Raw genomic sequence first — 19314 nt, 5'->3', positions numbered from 1 at the left:
AATTTTTAGAGATGAGTATAGTGGGTATGTTAATAATTTACAAATGGTGACTGGGCCCACTCATCAGTCATTATGGGCAGTAGTGTCATTTTTCATAACACGGCACAGAAAACACAGGTTAATTGCTTGAAGCAAAACAAGTAATTGACGGACATGAAGCATGGGGTGGAATGTAAAGAGCACAGCATACAGGGTGGGCAAGTCAAGCCAAAAACTGCTGCCAAAGCACTTGGAGGGTCTCAATTAAAGAATAAACAGTTAAGAGATATATTATACTTTGAAGACATACTTTGTTGGTTTGGCTGCACACGCTGATACACAAGAAAGCAGTTAAACACAACATTTCTGATGTAAATCCTTCAACCACAAGCACAGACGTCAATGATTTAGTGTGCACTGTCATGCTAACACTTGTAACAGTCCACAAATGTATCTTTGTATCAAGAGCACTCTAAAAGGTACGGCACACTAAAAGCTTTGCTGTTAATAATAAAATTAGGGAAAAATGTTAATAAAAATATTTAGCTTTCACAACTACACTAGTAAAATATGAATACAACTTCAGTGTAAAGTTGTTATCTTCTCTAACAGCCATCATCGAACCCACTTCAAATCACCTACAAAGATTTACAAATGCGTAACCAACATAACTTTCCAGAGGTCAGTCTGTCTTACCTTTTTCACTTTGTGCTCTTTTCTCATGGATTTCTGCATCACTCTGGCTTCATACTCTGCTCTTGGGTGGGCCTAGGAAAAAGGCAACATTGGAGCAGTTAAACTTTTAATACTAAACATTCTGGTTAATGGCAGCCAAAAGGAATTGATGTAGAGGGATGATAAGCCTGCAGCAAAAAAAAAACCTTACATCGAGTATGGAATAATGGCAATGATAAGCATTTCCCATCCAAAATGTGCAGCGAACACTACACAGTGGAAATGAATAAGAACTGCATAACAGACGAATATTAATCAAATCTTTGGCAAATGACTGAAATGCAGAATTAAATATCTGGAGCCATGCCCAGCCTGAAAAGAAAACCAATTGATTTACTGCAGAATTTAAGCAGTCAGATGTTTTATCAAAATATAACCTAATGTTTTCAAAACCTCTTAATTTAATTCCTCCTGTCCCTGCAACACAGGTGTAAAAAGGTGGGAAAAAAATGAAATTATTTACTCTTTAGGATCCCTGTAACAATACATTGGATTAAGTAGCTTGGAGGCATTTTGTAAATTATCAAATAAAATAATTTTGAAATAGGACCTCAATATACTGTATATCAATGGCTGGCTTTTTTCAAATTCTAATACGAGTTCAAGTGGCCAAGCACCCTTGACCAACTGTTTGGGTTATGCCTTTTACTTATACCTTCCTGAACTATAAATTTTCCCTGACTTTTGTCAAGGTTATCATGAATCCTTCTCCTCTTCATCAGTACTCGATGAATAACCACTGGTTTTGATGAACATCCTTCACTAGATGGTACTAGCTTGCTTTCCTCAGTTGAACAAATCAAATTTCCAACCGTTTTAAGGAAAGGAAGGATAGGATAAAAAAAATACTTATTATAAAGAATAACAACTCACATTTTTAAGTATATGGTGATGCAATATCAGTAATGTCCTTGAATTAGAACCCTTTGGCGTAATTGCGTATCAAACTGATTTATTATAATCCTTCCTGCCAATTTGGTATCCGTCACTGCCTACTCAGAAATGTTTCTTTTACTACTAGAAAATGCATAAACTGCACAACGGTATCAAAACACTGTAATTTGGAATATTCATTACACTGCTAATTTGAAAACCAAAAATATACCATAAAAGAGGTATATAGACAAATGTCTAATATTCAAGAGATAGGAGAGCGTTGCCAAAATTAACCTTTAGAAAAACAAGAACTCTCTTAGAGCAGATTGTGGAGCTGTTGGCTCAGATTATCACAAATCCTCTTACTTTACTTGACTGTCTACTAACACAACCCTGTTAGCAAGCTTATTTTGAAACGTACATTTCACTACTTATATTTCAACATATCACCAAAACAATATCATGGTTTGTAAAATTACAAATAAATCGTCTCACATTGAGACCAATAATGGCAATGCTGTAATGATCAGGTTTATTTTCTTTGTTTAAAAAAAAACAATTGTAAACCTTTTCAAATTCTAGACTCTTTTTTTTTACTTTTTGTCCTCCCCCCACCATAACCTACTGTCTAAGGGAGAGGAGTGCAAGCTTTACATTCTGCAAAAATTTTGATCTCCGGTTTTTGATGGAACTCAACGTTTTAGGGCCCCCTGATACTGAAAACATTAAGGTTTCCATGATGGCTGTGTGTCTGTCCGTGTGTCATAGTTTCTTGACGACAGTCTAGAGCTAAAAACTGCTAGACGGAAAAATACCAAACTCGAAACTTAAGCCTGTTATGAGATGACAATGTGCCGATTAGTTCTTGAGCCAAATCGTCCAAGAGAAAGAAGCACTCTGGAGGAAACCTCCAATGCCGTAATTCTGCAGCTAATTATGAATTCTTCTTGTTAATTGCTATCATAATGGCCTATTTTATGATCACAAAGATAAGCATCACAGTGGTAAATAATTACTAAAATGTTATAGAACAGTTTGGGTAACTTGGTTCCTAGGGCATAATGCTGATGCTACGGACGCTCTCGTCTTAATTTTTCATAACCATGTATTTATTTTGAATTCTGGTTGCTGTTGGCAGCATTAAAATACTAAAAAGTCAAGTTAGGGTACTTATGAACAAATTTTTGAGCAACAATCCTGACTGTGCCCATTTTTCCTCCAGCATAACCAGAGATTGTTTTTTTTTCTTTGTCCTCTCTGGCCATCTGACCTTATCATCAGACTCAACTTTAGAGTCTTAAACGCTGATTTCTATATATAAGGACTCTATTTCTTGTATGTTATTTATTGATTATCTAGTTTTTCTCTTTGCTTGTAACTATTTCTTTGGCATCTTGTAAGGCACTTTTGAGCTACATCCTTTGTATGAAAAATGTGCTATAGAAATATCTGCTGCCTATTTTTTTTGCTTGTACTCATGGTCATAACAAAGTGAATGTTGCTTCAATTTAAGGCCCTAAATCCTTATTGGTGATTTTTTTTTTTTTTTGAGTAGTCTCATCATCGTCATCGATTATTATTATTAATGATTTTTTTTTTTCATACAGGCAGTTTCCGTAATGGGAATCAATCCTAACAGAATGATAAATGTGAGCTATTTTATAGATTACATCTTGCTCAAAGAAGGGGCCCGAGTTGCCTCGAAAGCTTGCATATTGTAATCTTTTTATTTAGCCAATAAAAGGTGACATTTTGCTTGACTTCAAACTACTGCTCAAACAACTAGTTTTTATATAATCAACAAAACCATAAGAAAAAACGTACAGTCAGAAACAAAAAACACATGAATGGCAATGCCAGTTCTTCAAATGGATGTTAATACAGTAATGGAGAATTTAGGGTCTTAAAACAGAAAGGATGAAGAAAGGCAAAATAATTTACCCTGTCACAGCACGTATTTGTAGAAAGTAGTTTGAAATTAGTAGTCTTCCCATTAATAAGTACATGTTGTTCAAATTAAGTTTAATACCATAGAAAAATGCTATTACAATAAATTTGGAATAATTTGTTTATTAGACTATTATAAGAGTTGAGATAAAGATGGTTATTACCCCAACCCAAAAAGTTATTTTTGACAACAGCCCTTTAAAAAAAAATAAAGCAAAGAAAGTTTAGCAAACACATTTCATTGTAAAATCAAAACGGTGAGAAGAGAATAGAAAATGGGTGACTCGAGTGAATTACAGAACAGAGGAAAGTCCCAGAAGCAGTTTCTTTTTTGATTCCCAGAGAATGAACTGAGACAGTGTTGATTTAAGAAATATGGAGGAAGTTGACAAGAAAAGATTACATGCCAAGAAAATCTCCACAGTAAATAATGGCCAAAACAAGAAAAATAGATATATTGATATCCAAACCTTGACTGCTTCCTTCACGAAACCATGGAGGGAGAGAAAAAAAAAAAGAAAAACAAAGTATCTGATTATTTTATTACTTGCACTTTTAGACCCCTCAAACTAGATCAAAACTTATTAAAAAAAGCAAATAAGCAGCAAATAATGAGGTCACTCTAGTAATTCACGTCTATTACTAATGAATATATAACATGATATAGTGCAATTTTTTTTTTAATCTTTTATTAATTGTTAATTAATACAACAGATTGAATGAAGTGGGGGTTCAAATGAATCAAGTCTCTTATAAGCAAGATAGGAAAACCATGGCACTTGACTTTAAATTTTTATTTGTATAGCACAATCCACCAAGTATAGTCTCGGAGTTATTTCACAGAGTTACAGAGTTATAAGACAACACTAAACATCTGCTCTACTTCCATAAACATATAGAGGTCTATCCCGATAGACGCAGAAGAAAAGCTTTTGTCAATGAACAACAGAGTAGTCTGGCTAAAGTAGCTACTGTTATTATATTCATACTGAGAGAAGGTAGAGTTGGGAATACTGTACAAGTATACTATGAAATCAGCAGCAGCAGTGACCATATTCATTAAATATGAATATGTTTAAGATACCTTTCTCACTAGCTTTTTTCTTGGCATCATTACTGGCCTTCTTTCTTCTGCAAGGAAAACTAAACTGGCCTCGTCTCTTTTTACGTGTTTTTTTCCCCCACCAATTTTTCCATGCATCAATTTACCGTACTCGCTTACTTTAGTTTAAAACTTTCACTTCAAAAGCGTCACCATATTATTTACTCCTCTTTTCCTTGTGAGGGTCATGGTAGCAGCATGTTTATGCAACCCTAGCTGTACCTGTATCCTCAGGTTTCTCCTGGGGAAGTTCCCAATGGTCCCATGCCGATCAAGAGACATAATCCTTCATGTATGTCCTGAGTCATCTTTTGCTGGGTCATGCCCATCATGCCTTGAATGGGAGCTCCAAGCACAAGCCCAAGCAACCTCAGCTATCTATGCTAGTAATGCTGAACTCCACGCCCTATCAAGTAGGGCAAACCTGGTAACCCTGTACAGGATCCTTGTGTTTGATGCTTGTACTTGTGATATCAGTTCAGTCATTATTCACAGTATGTGACCTTAACGTGAGAAAGACCATTAAGGTAAAAAGTTTTAACGAAGGATTAAGTTCCTGCTTCACCATGTTACTGGTATAATATCCATAAAACTGTAGCCACTGCACGAATCTGTTGGTCAGTTTCATAATTTTCACAACCCTTTCACGGGTTACCTGCAAGTAAAAGGACATTTATTTCCAGGAAAGTACCATAACATCAGATCTGAAGGTTCTAAATCTCATTCTAACCACCACCGTGTATGGCCAACTTTAGTACAAAACCAAAACCACATCTGGATGGCATTCAGTAGTTGTTCATGGAGGGATGCACGAGAATACACAGCTGGCTGATTTACAGCTTTACATCTTTGAATTGTGAGAGATCATTGGAATAGACAGACAATACACCCTTGGACATGGATGAACGGAGCAAACAACACAGAAAACGACTAGAGTGGAAATCAAACAAATGTCCCTGGACCAGTTAGGTAGCAGAAGTATCTACTGCTCTACCATTCCACTCTTACAATTTTATAAGAAGTAACATTAGCGTTGCATAGATTTCACCTTATATTAAGGATGGATTTTCAGCTGTCAGGATGTTCCCTTTATCTGCTTTAGACTGAAGACAGTAAATGAACTCTCCATCTAACAGATAACAACTCTCAATTTACTGTTCATCTCCAGGCAAAGGTTGTATTACCTTCTTAGACCACTTCAGAAATATTGTGTTAAACATTCCTCAAATTACTCAGGGGCATCAAAAACCTTCTACAAGTTTACCTGCTCAGCGATGAGCTGATAAAACAATCAAGACCAGACATAGTATGTCAATGCCTGCATCATGTTAATGGAATTAAACTTTGCTCGGGAAGTATGTAAAGTTCCAATAACACTCTTTAAAAATTAAACGGCATTGTCTGTCTGCCCATCCATTAGCAAACCTACTTTATCTAGCTTAGCATCTCAGGGGCCAGGGCCCACTAAATGATCTTGTTTCAAGTTCTGTTTTGTAAGGTCACCATTTATTTTCTATCCTAAATATTGAGGATAAAGTCCAAAAGATACATCTCTCATTTCTTTTTGAGGGGGTAGGTGCATAGGGCATGAAGGTCAGTAGCACTCGGCACGATACCAGCAGCATTGACTAGTTGTGTATTTTATAAGAATAAGAAAGGGTGAGGTCTAGCTTTAATATGCTGGAAAAGTTGATTTAGTCTTTAAAAAGCAGTTTTGGAAATACTGAAACTAAACAAAACCACACTACAGCTCTACTTTGGACACCAGACACAAACGAGGCATACTGTATATGTTTTGCCACATCGATCCCAGACTGCGCTTCTCATCCTAACAATACTCCTATCCTATTAAAATAAAATGATTAATTTTAAATTTTTTTAGGTTTGGTGTCATCTTTGCAAAACAACACCCTGCTGCATATTATGTTTGTTGTGTAATCGGTAGTAGTGGGTACACCCACACCACATCTATCTTATGGAAACACACACACATAAAAAAAACAGCTGCTTGTCGACTGGAAAAACTGGCTCTAACTGGGCACACAGGCAGTTACAAGACAATTACCAACGCCAAGAGAATAAATGTAGTGTGAAACCTAGAAACACTTGCCCTTTAGACTTGTTGGCAAAATCATAAGTTTGTAGACAGAAATAAGACAGGGGTGGAACAGCAACAAAGTGACTGTCAGAACTTCTGAAAAATGGAAGCTGTGTACAGTATGAGTAACAACCTGCTGGGCATCAATGTTTGGGAAACTTATCCACTAAAAAAAAGTACGATTTGTATCAATATAAAACTTTGCATGACATTGTACATAAAAATATTGCAACAAATATGTAGAATGCAGCAGGTCATTCATCACAATGCCCTCCACCTCCACCCCAATAACTCTCCTCCTAAGATTTAGTTACAATTTGAACATCAGTGGCTGTGCCCTGCAATAACAAAATACCAGAACACTAAACTAAAAAGACCTTTTGGGAGGACACTTCAGCTAAACACGTCTAGCCAGATGAAACTAAGATGGCACTGTTACTGTTCAAAGCTATCTTCTTGTATGAAACCAGTGGATAAAAAATGTTGACAGTGTATTACAATGACTGACATTTCCATTAAGCAAACCTGCATGCTAGCTACTTTCGTACAGATAATACATAAGGTGACACTGCAGATCCATTTATCTAAAGAGGAAAAGTCTGCAGCTCCACAAAATAACCTCATAATGCTGCTTTTCAGTTTTATTTACTGTCTCCATATTAGATGTGCTATGGTCTTTCACTTAAAGTTTCATAATCAGGGCTCTACCTTCAGGTGAAGGCCACATGTGCAAAGCCTTAAAGCCATGTATGATGGGACTTGTGAGTAGCTTCTGGCGAGTGTATGAAGTAATCTCAAGAATATGTAGAGTGTATATATATATATATATATATATATATATATATATATATATATATATATATATATATATATATATATATATATATATATATATATATATATATATATATATAGTACAGTATATATATATTTATATTCAAGGCATTCGTAGTCTGAATCACAATCTGATTGTATGGGTGGTTACCTACCAGGTAACACTTGTGGTTGGTCAGCAAGTCGGCTAACATCCGCCACGGTGCCCTCTTTCAGTTGCGAGAAGCAGATCATAGAATGGTTGAAATATTTTTACTGTCAAATAATACAAAAAGTATGCAACACGTGTTTCGCCCCAATTCTGGGCTCGTCAGGCGTACACACTCACTGCACCCCCTTTCGGGAATTGAACCTCGGATGTCAGCGATAGAGGCGAAGCCTCTTGTGCTGCGCCATGGCGTGTGGTTTGTTTATTTCACAGCATGTAGATCGGGGTAATTATATAGGTAACGCTTGTGGTTGGTTAGCAAGTCTAGCGTGGACATCCGAGGTTCAATTCCTGAGAGGGGGTGCAGCGAGTGTGTATGCCTGATGAGCCCAGAATTAGGCGAATCGTGCATCTGCACTCTTTGCATTATTTGACAGTGAAAACTATTTCAACCATATATATATATATATATATATATATATATATATATATATATTTATAAACTGCTCAAAAAAATTAAAGGAACACTTTGAAAACACATCAGATCTCAATGGGAAAAAGAAATCCTCCTGGATATCTATACTGATATAGACTGGGTAATGTGTTAGGAACGAAAGGATGCCACATCGTTTGATGGAAATGAAAATGATCAACCTACAGAGCCCTGAATTCAAAGACACCCCAAAAATCAAAGTGAAAAAATTATGTGGCAGGCTAGTCCATTTTGCCAAAATTTAATTGCAGCAACTCAAAATTGTACGCAGCACTTTGTATGGCCCCTGTGTTCTTGTATACATGCCTGACAACATCGGTGCATGCTTCTAATGAGATGACAGATGGTGTTGTGGGGATCTCCTCCCAGATCTGGACCAGGGCATCACTGAGCTCCTGGACAGTCTGAGGTGCAACCTGCTGGCATTGGATGGACCAAAACATAATGTCCCAGAGGTGTTCTATTGGATTTAGGTCAGGAAAGTGTGGTGGCCAGTCAATGGTATCAATTCCTTCATCCTCCAGGAACTGCCTGCATACTCTCACCACATGAGGCCAGGAATTGTCATGCACCAGGAGCCACTGTACCAGCATAGGGTCTGACAATGGGTCCAAGGATTTCATCCTGATACCTAATGGCAGCCAAGGTGCCTTTGTCAAGCCTGTAGTGGTCTGTGTGACCCTCCATGGATATGCCTCCCCAGACAATCATTAACCCACCACCAAACTGCTCATGCTGAATGATGTTACAGGCAGCATAATGTTCTCCATGGCTTCTCCAGACCCTTTCACTTCTGTCACATGCTCAGGGTGAACCTGCTCTCATCTGTAAAAAGCACAAGGCACCAGTGGTGCATCTGCCAATTCTGGTATTCTATGGCGAATGCCAATCGAGCTGCATGCTGCTGGGCAGTGAGCTCAGGGCACATTAGAGGACATGGGGCCCTTGGGTCACCCTCATGAAGTCTTTCTGGTTGTTTGGTCAGAGACATTCACACCAGTGGCCTGCTGGAGGTCATTTTGTAGGGCTCTGGCAGTGCTCATCCTGTTCCTCCTTGCCCAAAGGAGCAGATACTGGTCCTGCTGATGGGTTATGGACCTTCTATGGCCCTCTCCAGCTCTCCTAGAGTAACTGCTTGTCTCCTAGAATCTCCTCCATGCCCTTGAGACTGTGCAGGGAGACACAGCAAACCTTCTGGCAATGACACGTATTGATGTGCCATCCTGGAGAATTTGGACTACCTGTGCAACCTCTGTAGGGTCCAGGTATCGCCTCATGCTACCAGTAGTGACACTGACTGTAGCCAAATGCAAAACTAGTGAAGAAACAGTCAGAAAAGATGAGGAGGGAAAAATGTCAGTGGCCTCCACCTGTTAAACCATTCCTGTTTTGGGGGTCATTTCATTGTTGCCCCTCTAGTGCATCTGTTGTTAATTTCATTAACACCACAGCAGCTGAAACTGATTAACAACCCCCTCTGCTACTTAACTGACTTTATGCTATACTCTGATTAAAAAGTGTTCCTTTAATTCTTTTGAGCAGTATATATATATATATATATATATATATATATATATATATATATATATATATATATAGGCATGTACTTATTTTCAAGCTTATTTCAGGATCTCCAATTTCTATATACACTGCATAAAAGATCATTATTTTATATATTTCCATTCATAACAATCTGTCAACTTAATCACATATCTAAAACAAGTTAATAAATTCATTTCCTTACCTCCTCCTCTTCAAAACCTGTCAGATCCCATTTATAATTGAGCCGCATTTGTCTTCTTTTCCAATGCTCCATGAACATTGCCGCTAAAATTAAAAAAAAAAATAAAACAAATTCTATAATATATGTAGATATATATACTGTAGGCAGCACGGTGGCGCAGTGGTAGCCTGGGTTCACTTCCCGGGTCCTCCCTGCGTGGAGTTTGCCTGTTCTCCCCGTGTCTGCGTGGGTTTCCTCCCACAGTCCAAAGACATGCCGGTTAGGTGGATTGGTGATTCTAAATTGGCCCTAGTGTGTGCTTGGTGCGTGGGTGTGTATGTGTGTGCCCTGCAGTGGGTTGGCACCCTGCCCAGAATTGGTTCCTGCCTTGTGCCCTGTGTTGGCTGGGATTGGCTCCAGCAGACCCCCATGACCCTGTGTTTGGATTCAGTGGGTTGGAAAATGGATGGATGGATGTATATATATATAAAAATAAATAGAGAAAATAAAGGTCTGGTTTAAGATAATACAATGGAGAGTGAAGATGAAGTAAAAACCCCAGGTGGTCTAAAATCTTTAAATTAACTTGGACTCTGAATGCCTATATAGTGCACTTCTACATTGAATCAGGGCATGAATAAACAAATGGCAAAACAAAAGCCTACTTGATATGCTCAATGTTGCACTAAAATAAGTTTTGGATAGCAGCAAAGAAAAAAAGAAGATGCCTTTGAAATGTATTCCAGAAAGTACCATACCATACAATTTTCCAAGCCCACTCAACCCTCAGCAGGTTTACAGGGCTCTGGAGCCTTTCCCTGCAAGCAAAGGGAGCAGGGCAGGAACAACCCCTTGGCAGGGCACCATTCTATCGGAGGGTGAACACACACATGCACACACCACACACACACAAATAAACACAGACCAATTAAGTGTCACAAAGCCACCTAACCAACATGTTTTTGGACAGCACCCGGAGGGGGCCTCGCGCAAACTCCATGCAGGGATGACCTGGGACTCAAACCTCAGTCTCCTTAGTACGAGTCTGCAGTGCTACCACTGCGCCGTCTTTTCCAGAATGATTTATTATGAAAATGATTGTAGTCCATCAATGTGTCACCATGTGTTCAGTGCTGTGAGGGCAGTGGCCACCCTTGATACTCAAAATTGAGACCACTTAAAGGACAAAATAGAAAAATTTTCTTTCGTACTATCCCCTTGACTACAAAACTTTACAACAGAATACAACTCAACCAGAGAACTAAGATTGACATATCAAATACAATAGTGTGTTTCAAAATTAATCCACATAACAGAAATCAGCATTCAGGCCCCAACCAAAAAGAAAAAAAAAAAAAAAAGAGAGACAGCACTACAAATGTGGAACCCATTCTAAAATAGTCCTTTTATACATGATAATGCAGCATGTAGGTTAAGAAGGTATGTGCAGGCCGGGCATATTTAGGATTATATTAATACACTCTTGCCATGTTTTAGAAATGTTTTGAATGGGTCTTGTTAAACAGAATTACATTTTTTTTTTTAAATTTGAGATAGTATAATACAGTACATTGATTTTCCACTGACTTATAAAAGGTGAACGGGGATTCTTCCAATTGAGCAAAATAAGTATACATACTAATAGTGCGGTATAGGCCAGGGGTGGGCAATGTCGGTCCTGAAGAGCCGCAGTGGCTGCAGATTTTCATTCCAACCCAATTGCTTATTTAGAAACCAATCCTTGCCAATCACAGACTTGATTTAATTTAATGGCTTGTTGCTCTGCAATGTAAGGTCTTATATCTGAGGATATCTTCCAAATGATTTGAAGCCTAAAACAGATACTCTTCAGTCTGTTACAATTTTCTTTAAAGTGTGTTATTAAATCAAAAAGTGCATAATGAACACACACGGATGTAAATGGGGAAAAAAAGAAAGGAGAACTATTGGCTGCTTTGTCATTTACATGTTATTGCTAATAAGGAGCCACTAAAATAGTGAATGCAGCTGTTTAAGACTGAAATAAGCAATTAAGGGTGGGGGACCTTAACAAGCGAGACCACTAAAAAGAACCATCAAAATGTCACTCGAGCAATAAGTGCGTCATCAGCAATAATTGACTTCTCATTAAGAAACTGGGTTGGAATAAAAACCTGCTGCCACTGCGGCTCTCCAGGACCAACGCTGCCCACCCCTGGTAATTCTCATAGTGCAATTACTTCAGAAATCACCGTTAATGTATTAGAAGTGATTTTAAATCTAAGATTTCTCTAATAAACACACGACTAATTAAGGGTAAGCTAAGGGAATTTATCAGCAGGTCACTTACGCAATGGTTGCTGAAAATGGGGCTTTGCAGTCGCGTGTGAATAAAAAATTCAAAATCAGTCATTTCAAGCAGTAATAGTCATCATACACACTAGTTATGCCTTGGCTGTATTTTTAAAACAATGGACGGTATTTTGATTAAAACATGTATCAATTACTATGGAAAACTTCTGGATGCCCGCAGACTTTTGACTGGTACTATACAGTATATTGCCTTAAATTCCAAATAGAGGAGTCGGAGGTGTCGTTTTTGTGTACCGGCTCCACAACCTTGGTCAAGTGCAAGGTCAGCTGCCTCTAGTGTCTTGTGGTAATATGAGACATTTGTATCCATGTTGCCCTCATACGGGGCATGCCATCACCTGGTGGTGTCCATTTATTTGCACTTGCAGTGCGTGCTTCGGGTTCTTGTACAGTCCTGTTCTTGTCACCTACCACCTTTTCTAGCCCACACTTCTGATCCCAACCAGGTCCTTTATAACATTATTCATACTCATTAGTGATAAAATGTATTCTGCATCTTAGCCCAGGATAAGGCAAACATTCAATTTCACACTAAGGAGGAAAACTGTTAACGGGCTGTTATACAAACATCTCTTTCGGGGTAACTGGGACAGAATACTCCGAATATGCATTTTTTAGTTTAAAGGGATAAAAAACAACCTGTTGTTTAAGAGGAGATTACCAAAAAAAAAAAAAACCACAACAAACTTCTTGCACAACTGCTCTCAGAGCTGATTCTTGCATATCATGGGATTTATTAAGATCTAATGAATGCAGGGAAGCCCTACTGGAACAAACACTCTTGGGGATATTGGCTGTTTACATGAGCTTGTATTTCCTTGACTTTCTTTCTTCTTAATCTCATTTCATAACATACAATGCTATTTTCCATAAGAAGGTGTCACTGTCAGTTTTGGAAAGAGGACAAGCACACACACCTTTAAAGTGCGTTAAAATCTACAATCGATGGAAGCAGTGTATACTTGTGAGCTTTAGGGTTATTCCATTGAGGGCTTTTAAGGACTTGGGCCCTTAGGGTATCCTCTATCCATAGTAGAAACTCTGCCCATCATTACATAACTAAGGGCCTATGCATCACAGACACAATATTCAGTTGTGACGGGCACGTGTGCTGCACAGTTTTTATTTCACTTCACTTTGAACTGCCCGTCACCAGATCAGGTTTACGAGTGTTCATTTTAATGTACAGTACTCATGTCCTTCGCTTGTTCACAACTACTAGAAAATGGCAAATATACAGAAAACGGATTTTTCTGCACAGTATTTATTAATATGGTTAACTCAATGTGCAGGATTCAATATAAAATTAACAAAAACCATAAATATTAAGATGCGATCTTAGGTTTTGATCAAATGCTCTCTCTCCAAGCTGTCTGCCAATCTAATCGTTATTAATTCTACTGTTGAGCTTTCACCGTCCATTTCCACGATACAGCAGTGCCTGCCTGTGCTTCCAACCACAAATACATTGGCTTATAACGCATCTCTTTATAAAGTGGATACAATAAACTCCAAAGCTGTAATATAACGGTGTATGTATTTTTTCTTTTGCTTTACAGTGAAAATGCAGAAAGATTAGATAGATAGATAGATAGATAGATAGATAGATAGATAGATAGATAGATAGATAGATAGATAGATAACTGGACTTTTTCGGAGTTGCACAATGAGTCTGAGGGGTGAACAGGGCCATCTTAACAGCATCACAGACCCCCGGGGCAAACTAGGGCGTTGAGGCCCCTGTTTCGATAGCAAAACAGAAACATACATAGGCATCAGAAACATTGTAGGCCTCTATGCTCCTGGGACCCCCATTGCCCCAGACGGCTCCCAAGAGTGGATTGAAGTAGCCTGTTAAAACTCAAGTGTCTTAGTCCATAGAATAGTAACTGGCAATCAAAAGTTCATTATCTTGAGATGGAAAGCAAGGGTGGGCCACGGCGCCTGACCGGACACCAGTTCAAAGTTTAGTCCTGCCTCATACCTCTTCTAGCTGTAATAAGCTTTGGTTTCCAGCGACACTCAATGGGGTAGACACACAGTAGGTAAGAAAATAAGATCAGTTCATTCATCCATCCATTTTGGAACAATTTCTTTTTTCTATTGCAAGACTCTTTTAGTAAAGCGAGGTGTTTAAAATATATGAATGTTAGGCAAATATCTCAAACGCAGTGTAAATTGTTAAGTGGCCATGGTATAGGGCAAAAGGTAATGCGAATTTTAAAACTACTACCTCTGTATTTGAGAGAGTGAGCAGATCGCCTACTGTATATGCCATCCCTCTGAAAAAACATCATAAAGTTCTGCTGAATAAACTCAGCAGTGGGAGATGATGCAAAAACAGAATCCTAATCTCTGTTTTGTACTGGAAACCTCCTTAGGGGACTGAAAGGCGTTCTGCCTAATCACACTTAAAACATGAATAGCAGAACTCCAATGCAGCCGCAAAAATGTTCAGACTCCACTTACTGTGTTCAAAGTATACGAATAATGGTTAACTTTTGTACCACTGCAGGAAAATGTCCGGACCATCATGGGTAGTCACTTTTACAAAGTGAAATTGCTTTTGCTTTGCCAGTTCTTCATGTTGTGGCAAATGTTCAAGAGTAATGTAGATTTGCTTAACATCTTCACACTTGGGAAAGCAAGGTGCACAGGGAGGTTAGCAAAGCTCTAAGGTGAACCTCTAGCCGAGTGAACTTTCTGACCTAATGGGATATGCAGATCACGGATCGGTTTTTGTATTGTGCGCTAGGTGCATAAAGAAGCAAGGAGGAGAGTTCACGCCAGGTGCTTGCCTCTACTGTGAGAGTGCAGGCCAGACTGGATTTAAGACTACATGCATGTAATGAAATCAGGAAGAGAAGTGTTATCATTATAAATTGTACATTACATCTGCTCAATTTACACACAAGTTAAAAAATAAAAACCCCTACTACTAGTGGGAAAGCTCCAAGTGGGTGTATTCACATTCTTCGTCAGATCAGCCTGTGCATAAAGAGAACTGGTGCCATCAGAACAATTGAAATCTAAAACTCCAGCCTTCATAAAAGCAGGTACATTTAGAAATGTTCTGCTTGATATTATTTACATGAAATAAAGCCTTACCAGTTCTTGGCCCATTATAACACACTATTAAAAGCACTTACAACTTTGGCCAAAAACAACATTAGTTTCCTATAATTTGTCCACTCAGTGGCATTACCTGTCCAACATCTTTTTGTTAAACTGTGCAGAGTATACTTGTCACAATTAGGCTTTACATGAATAAAATTAAAGAAGTGTACTTGTCTATGTCCTCTTTTTCACAAACACTACACTCTTCTAAAAGATTGTTTTTATATTGCTAAAGAAAACATTTGTCCTTTATTAAAGCAAATCCACTTGTGATGAATAATCATCATAAGGAATGCATTTTGCTACCCTCAGAAAACATCTTTGCGCTGTAAACTTACCTCCTTTGACTAGACTCCAGTTTCTAGAGTTTTGTGCCTCTCATAATCAATTACTGCTCTACTTTTCCCATCTAGTCCCTAACCCTAAATTGGATTAAGCGCAAATGAAAACTGAATTTGTTATTTGTAAGCCTTAACTGCATCCAAATTTATCTCATGGTCCTTGTCAATGAATGTCAATGGGACTCGGTTACAAAGCCGATTCCAAGCAGCTGCTGAAGGAGCAGAAAGCAACTACAAATAATAAGGCAGCAATCCATACCATCACATCTTACCACACACAAAGAAATCTTGCAAGATTTTTCACACAAATACATATTCTTTCATTATTTACATACACTCGCATATACTGTACCAAATTTGTAAGCTGTCACATGCCTACGTTTGAAATCTAAATAAAAACCGAGTCCCTCCACACATTTCCTAGAAAACCAGCGGACCTTTATGGTCTCACGTCTGTAAATCTCAAGTTACATTTACATAAGTCCGATTGCTATATCTAGGCAGTAGAACATCTGAAAATACTATCAAGCACGGAAGAGTTCAAAAGTAAATGTTAAAGGCTTCCAAGATGTCACTTGCAGCATGATTTCATATTAAAAAATGAGTCAGGAATACATTATCATGCAAAATGAAGTCATTTCAACATCATTACTTTATAATAACACTGGTTTAAATCCATTATTACATAAACAAAATATGCTGTCGATTTCCGAAACATCAGCATAGAGAATAGAGAATAGAGAGTTGAAAAGTATGCATATAAATGAATAAATTATGAACTTTCAAAGCTTGTAGATTTTGATGAAAATAGGCGAGAGGCAGGCGGCTGCTTTGCTCCTCTGCTCCTGAGCACTGAATGCTAGCAGCTTCGCAAAATCCTCTCTATTGGTAGAGGTTGCTAATGGAGAAATGACAAAAACTAAAAAGATTTTTACTAAATCTGTATAAACATTATTTTATGAATTGTGTGTAAATATTACAATTTCATACTATTCAATTTTTAAAAAGACAGCAAGTTGAGTGTGACCACTCAGAGACAAAAGGACAACTTCATTCCGAAGTTCACTTCTGTACTTTGAATATTTAAACTTTATTCAGAACACATGGAATTTTCATTTTTTTTAAACCAGTGCTGTTTACCAATTAGCTTACAGTATACAGTAACACTGTCTCCTTGAGTAGCCTGTTCCAACTTTAGGTAAACAAATATTATCTTTATATATAATACGCTATCATGGCTGTTCATTTGTCTGTCCAGGATTTTAAATCACCTGTAGCTCACCAAACCATTTGACCAAGTGACCTGAAATTTGGTACACGTATACTATGTGACGTCTACTATCCACTTTCAGGGTGATGATTGACCTCCAAGGTTATTCATCTTTTTATTTTATTGTAGAATCAACTCTCAGCAGTGGCCAGCAGGGCGGTCATGTGGCACTTGTGTACGGGCGCTGTTCTCATTCCCAACCACCTTTGCTGTCACTTCCCCTACCTTTTCATATCTTAAATCATTTTTCAGGCAGATTGAACACTTAAGTGCCAGCTTAAGTGAAAAATTAAGGAAAACGTACTAAGTAATTGCAACACGAACACTGACTTAATCAGTTTTAACGCGAAAATATACCGACGAAAGAAGAGATGAAGAGGGCCGCTAGGGTGGAGAAGAGAAGAGCTGCTCAGGAAGCAGCAAGCGCATCAACTTCTGAGCAAACGAATGGTAAACATACAGAGAAAGAGTCTGAAAACTAGGAAGTCAAGTGTATTCACTGCATTTTATTGTGCAGTGCACTGTTACTGGATGTTAATAAAAATGGTAAAATGCTCTAATACTGGCAATAAACCAATATGGACTCTTTCAGAAATTCAACACAATACAGTAAATGCTAAACTAAGAAACAGCAGACTAGCAGAACAAAACAGGAATTCCGACTGGTTAAGCTTTCTGTGTACAAGACAAGTGTTTAAAAAAATCTGCTGCAGCTGTTTATGTCCTTTATGCCGCAGGCAAATCCGAAGAGAGGCATTTTACACCTCTGGGTTACAGACCTTCAAGATGGTGAGGGATGGTGCTGGCATTCTCACTATTAACACGTCTTCTGCTAATTAAAAGATTTTGTTCTTACTGAGAAAGTGTTTCTCTGTAATGTGCTGATGCCTTAAAACAATGTTCATAAGAGATGAGGAGTATCAGGATCTCTCTGAACCACAACACATGCAGGATAAATCCCCCGTGGACAAACCAACGAATCTTACTTTTCTTTATAGAGCTACTAGTTTTAACATTCATTTTGCAGAGCTTTGGAAATTTGCTTTAATGACAGGAAAGTGTGTCTGTTTTGGTAGGTACACAACTGGCATTTTAATGCTACCTAGCTGGCATCTTCAAGACATCCTATGATTTGCTAATGCTAGAATTCTTTCCTCTGTCTTCCGTCCTGGATATGACGTTAATCTGCATGTAGGCCCTCCAACCTGCAGGGAAGAACTTGGGGGTTTGTGGCAGAACTGGCACTCCAGCCACCATAAATAAATCTCACTCACCCTGTTCCACTTCATCTGAAATAGTGTGGTGCCGAGGTGGTGCTGAGGTGTCACTTGTTGCATGGCTGCACTCGGGTCTTAATGCGGGATCCTGAGTTGGTTTGTCGTGTGTTGGGTGCTGCAATGCGTTGTATCAGCGTGTGCTCCTAACCTCCCTCTCTTTTCACAATTTTACATTCTCTGCATACAGCCATTCTTCTTATCACAATTAATATATACATTCATTCTTCAGCATGCTGGAGCCTCTCCCAGCAGCACTTGCTATAAGGAGGGAACCCATGTAGACATTGTGTGAATATGCAATGTCCACAAAAATGAACTGGAATTTGAATCCATGCAGTGGAATCTGTAAGGCAGCGTCAATAACCTCTGAGCTACCATGCCTCGTGTTTTCCAAAAATAATATACCAGCTCAAATATTTCAGTAACACTCGGTTCCACAAAACACCATTTTTGTATATAAAAATAAAAGCTATTTAATATCAACTTTTCATTGATTTTTTTATTTTTTTTTTATTTGCTGATGTGCTTGTTCCAATACAGATCACACTGAGGCTAGAGCCAAGATGCAAGGCAGAAACACCAATCAAATGACGGGCACAGCCAATTTAAAGTCAAGCCAACTGAACTTATATGGCACTGGAACAGTTTCATGTTAGACAATCACCAAGCTATTACTCCAAACCAATTAATCCAAAATGCAATTCCTCTGGGATGAAGAATAAAAACACAGTACGGTACCCTCGAGCAAACCTGTGTGCATACATGGTGGGGGAATGTGCAAACTCCATGCCAACACTAGGCAGATCAGGATCTAAACTGGGGGCACTAGAGCTATTGGGCAAACCTGCCTGCATACCACAGTAAATGGCTTAAGATGGTGAAACAATACAAGAATTAAAATAACAAATTAAACTTGACTGCGGTTCTATAATAAACATTATTCTTTTTGTTATCGAAAATTACCCATCACATGTTGGAATTTCAAACTTTTATTTTATTTTAAGGTAGAAATGGACATTGGA

The 19314-nt window shown here is 38.3% G+C and overlaps 1 protein-coding gene across 9 annotated transcripts in view; it reads right to left on the bottom strand.

Moving 5' to 3' along the window:
* Positions 1–19314, bottom strand: part of ano1a (anoctamin 1, calcium activated chloride channel a) — a 264303-nt gene that overhangs the window by 71012 nt on the left and 173977 nt on the right. For 6 of the 9 annotated variants that reach the window (XM_039748821.1, XM_039748779.1, XM_039748797.1 and 3 more), the window contains 3 exons: positions 9957–10039; positions 4008–4019; positions 676–747 (listed from right to left, as the gene is read on the bottom strand). In XM_039748821.1, the coding sequence (XP_039604755.1) occupies positions 676–747; positions 4008–4019; positions 9957–10039 (167 nt within the window). The remainder of the gene's footprint in view (positions 1–675; positions 748–4007; positions 4020–9956; positions 10040–19314) is intronic. The other 3 variants (XM_039748789.1, XM_039748812.1, XM_039748850.1) reach the window with 1 other exon arrangement.

The sequence above is a fragment of the Polypterus senegalus genome, chromosome 1 (assembly GCF_016835505.1).
Source record: "Polypterus senegalus isolate Bchr_013 chromosome 1, ASM1683550v1, whole genome shotgun sequence".
Classification (NCBI taxonomy): Eukaryota; Metazoa; Chordata; class Cladistia; order Polypteriformes; family Polypteridae; genus Polypterus; species Polypterus senegalus.
Note: the sequence above shows the minus strand (reverse complement) of the source record. Positions and strands in the feature narration are given on the sequence as shown.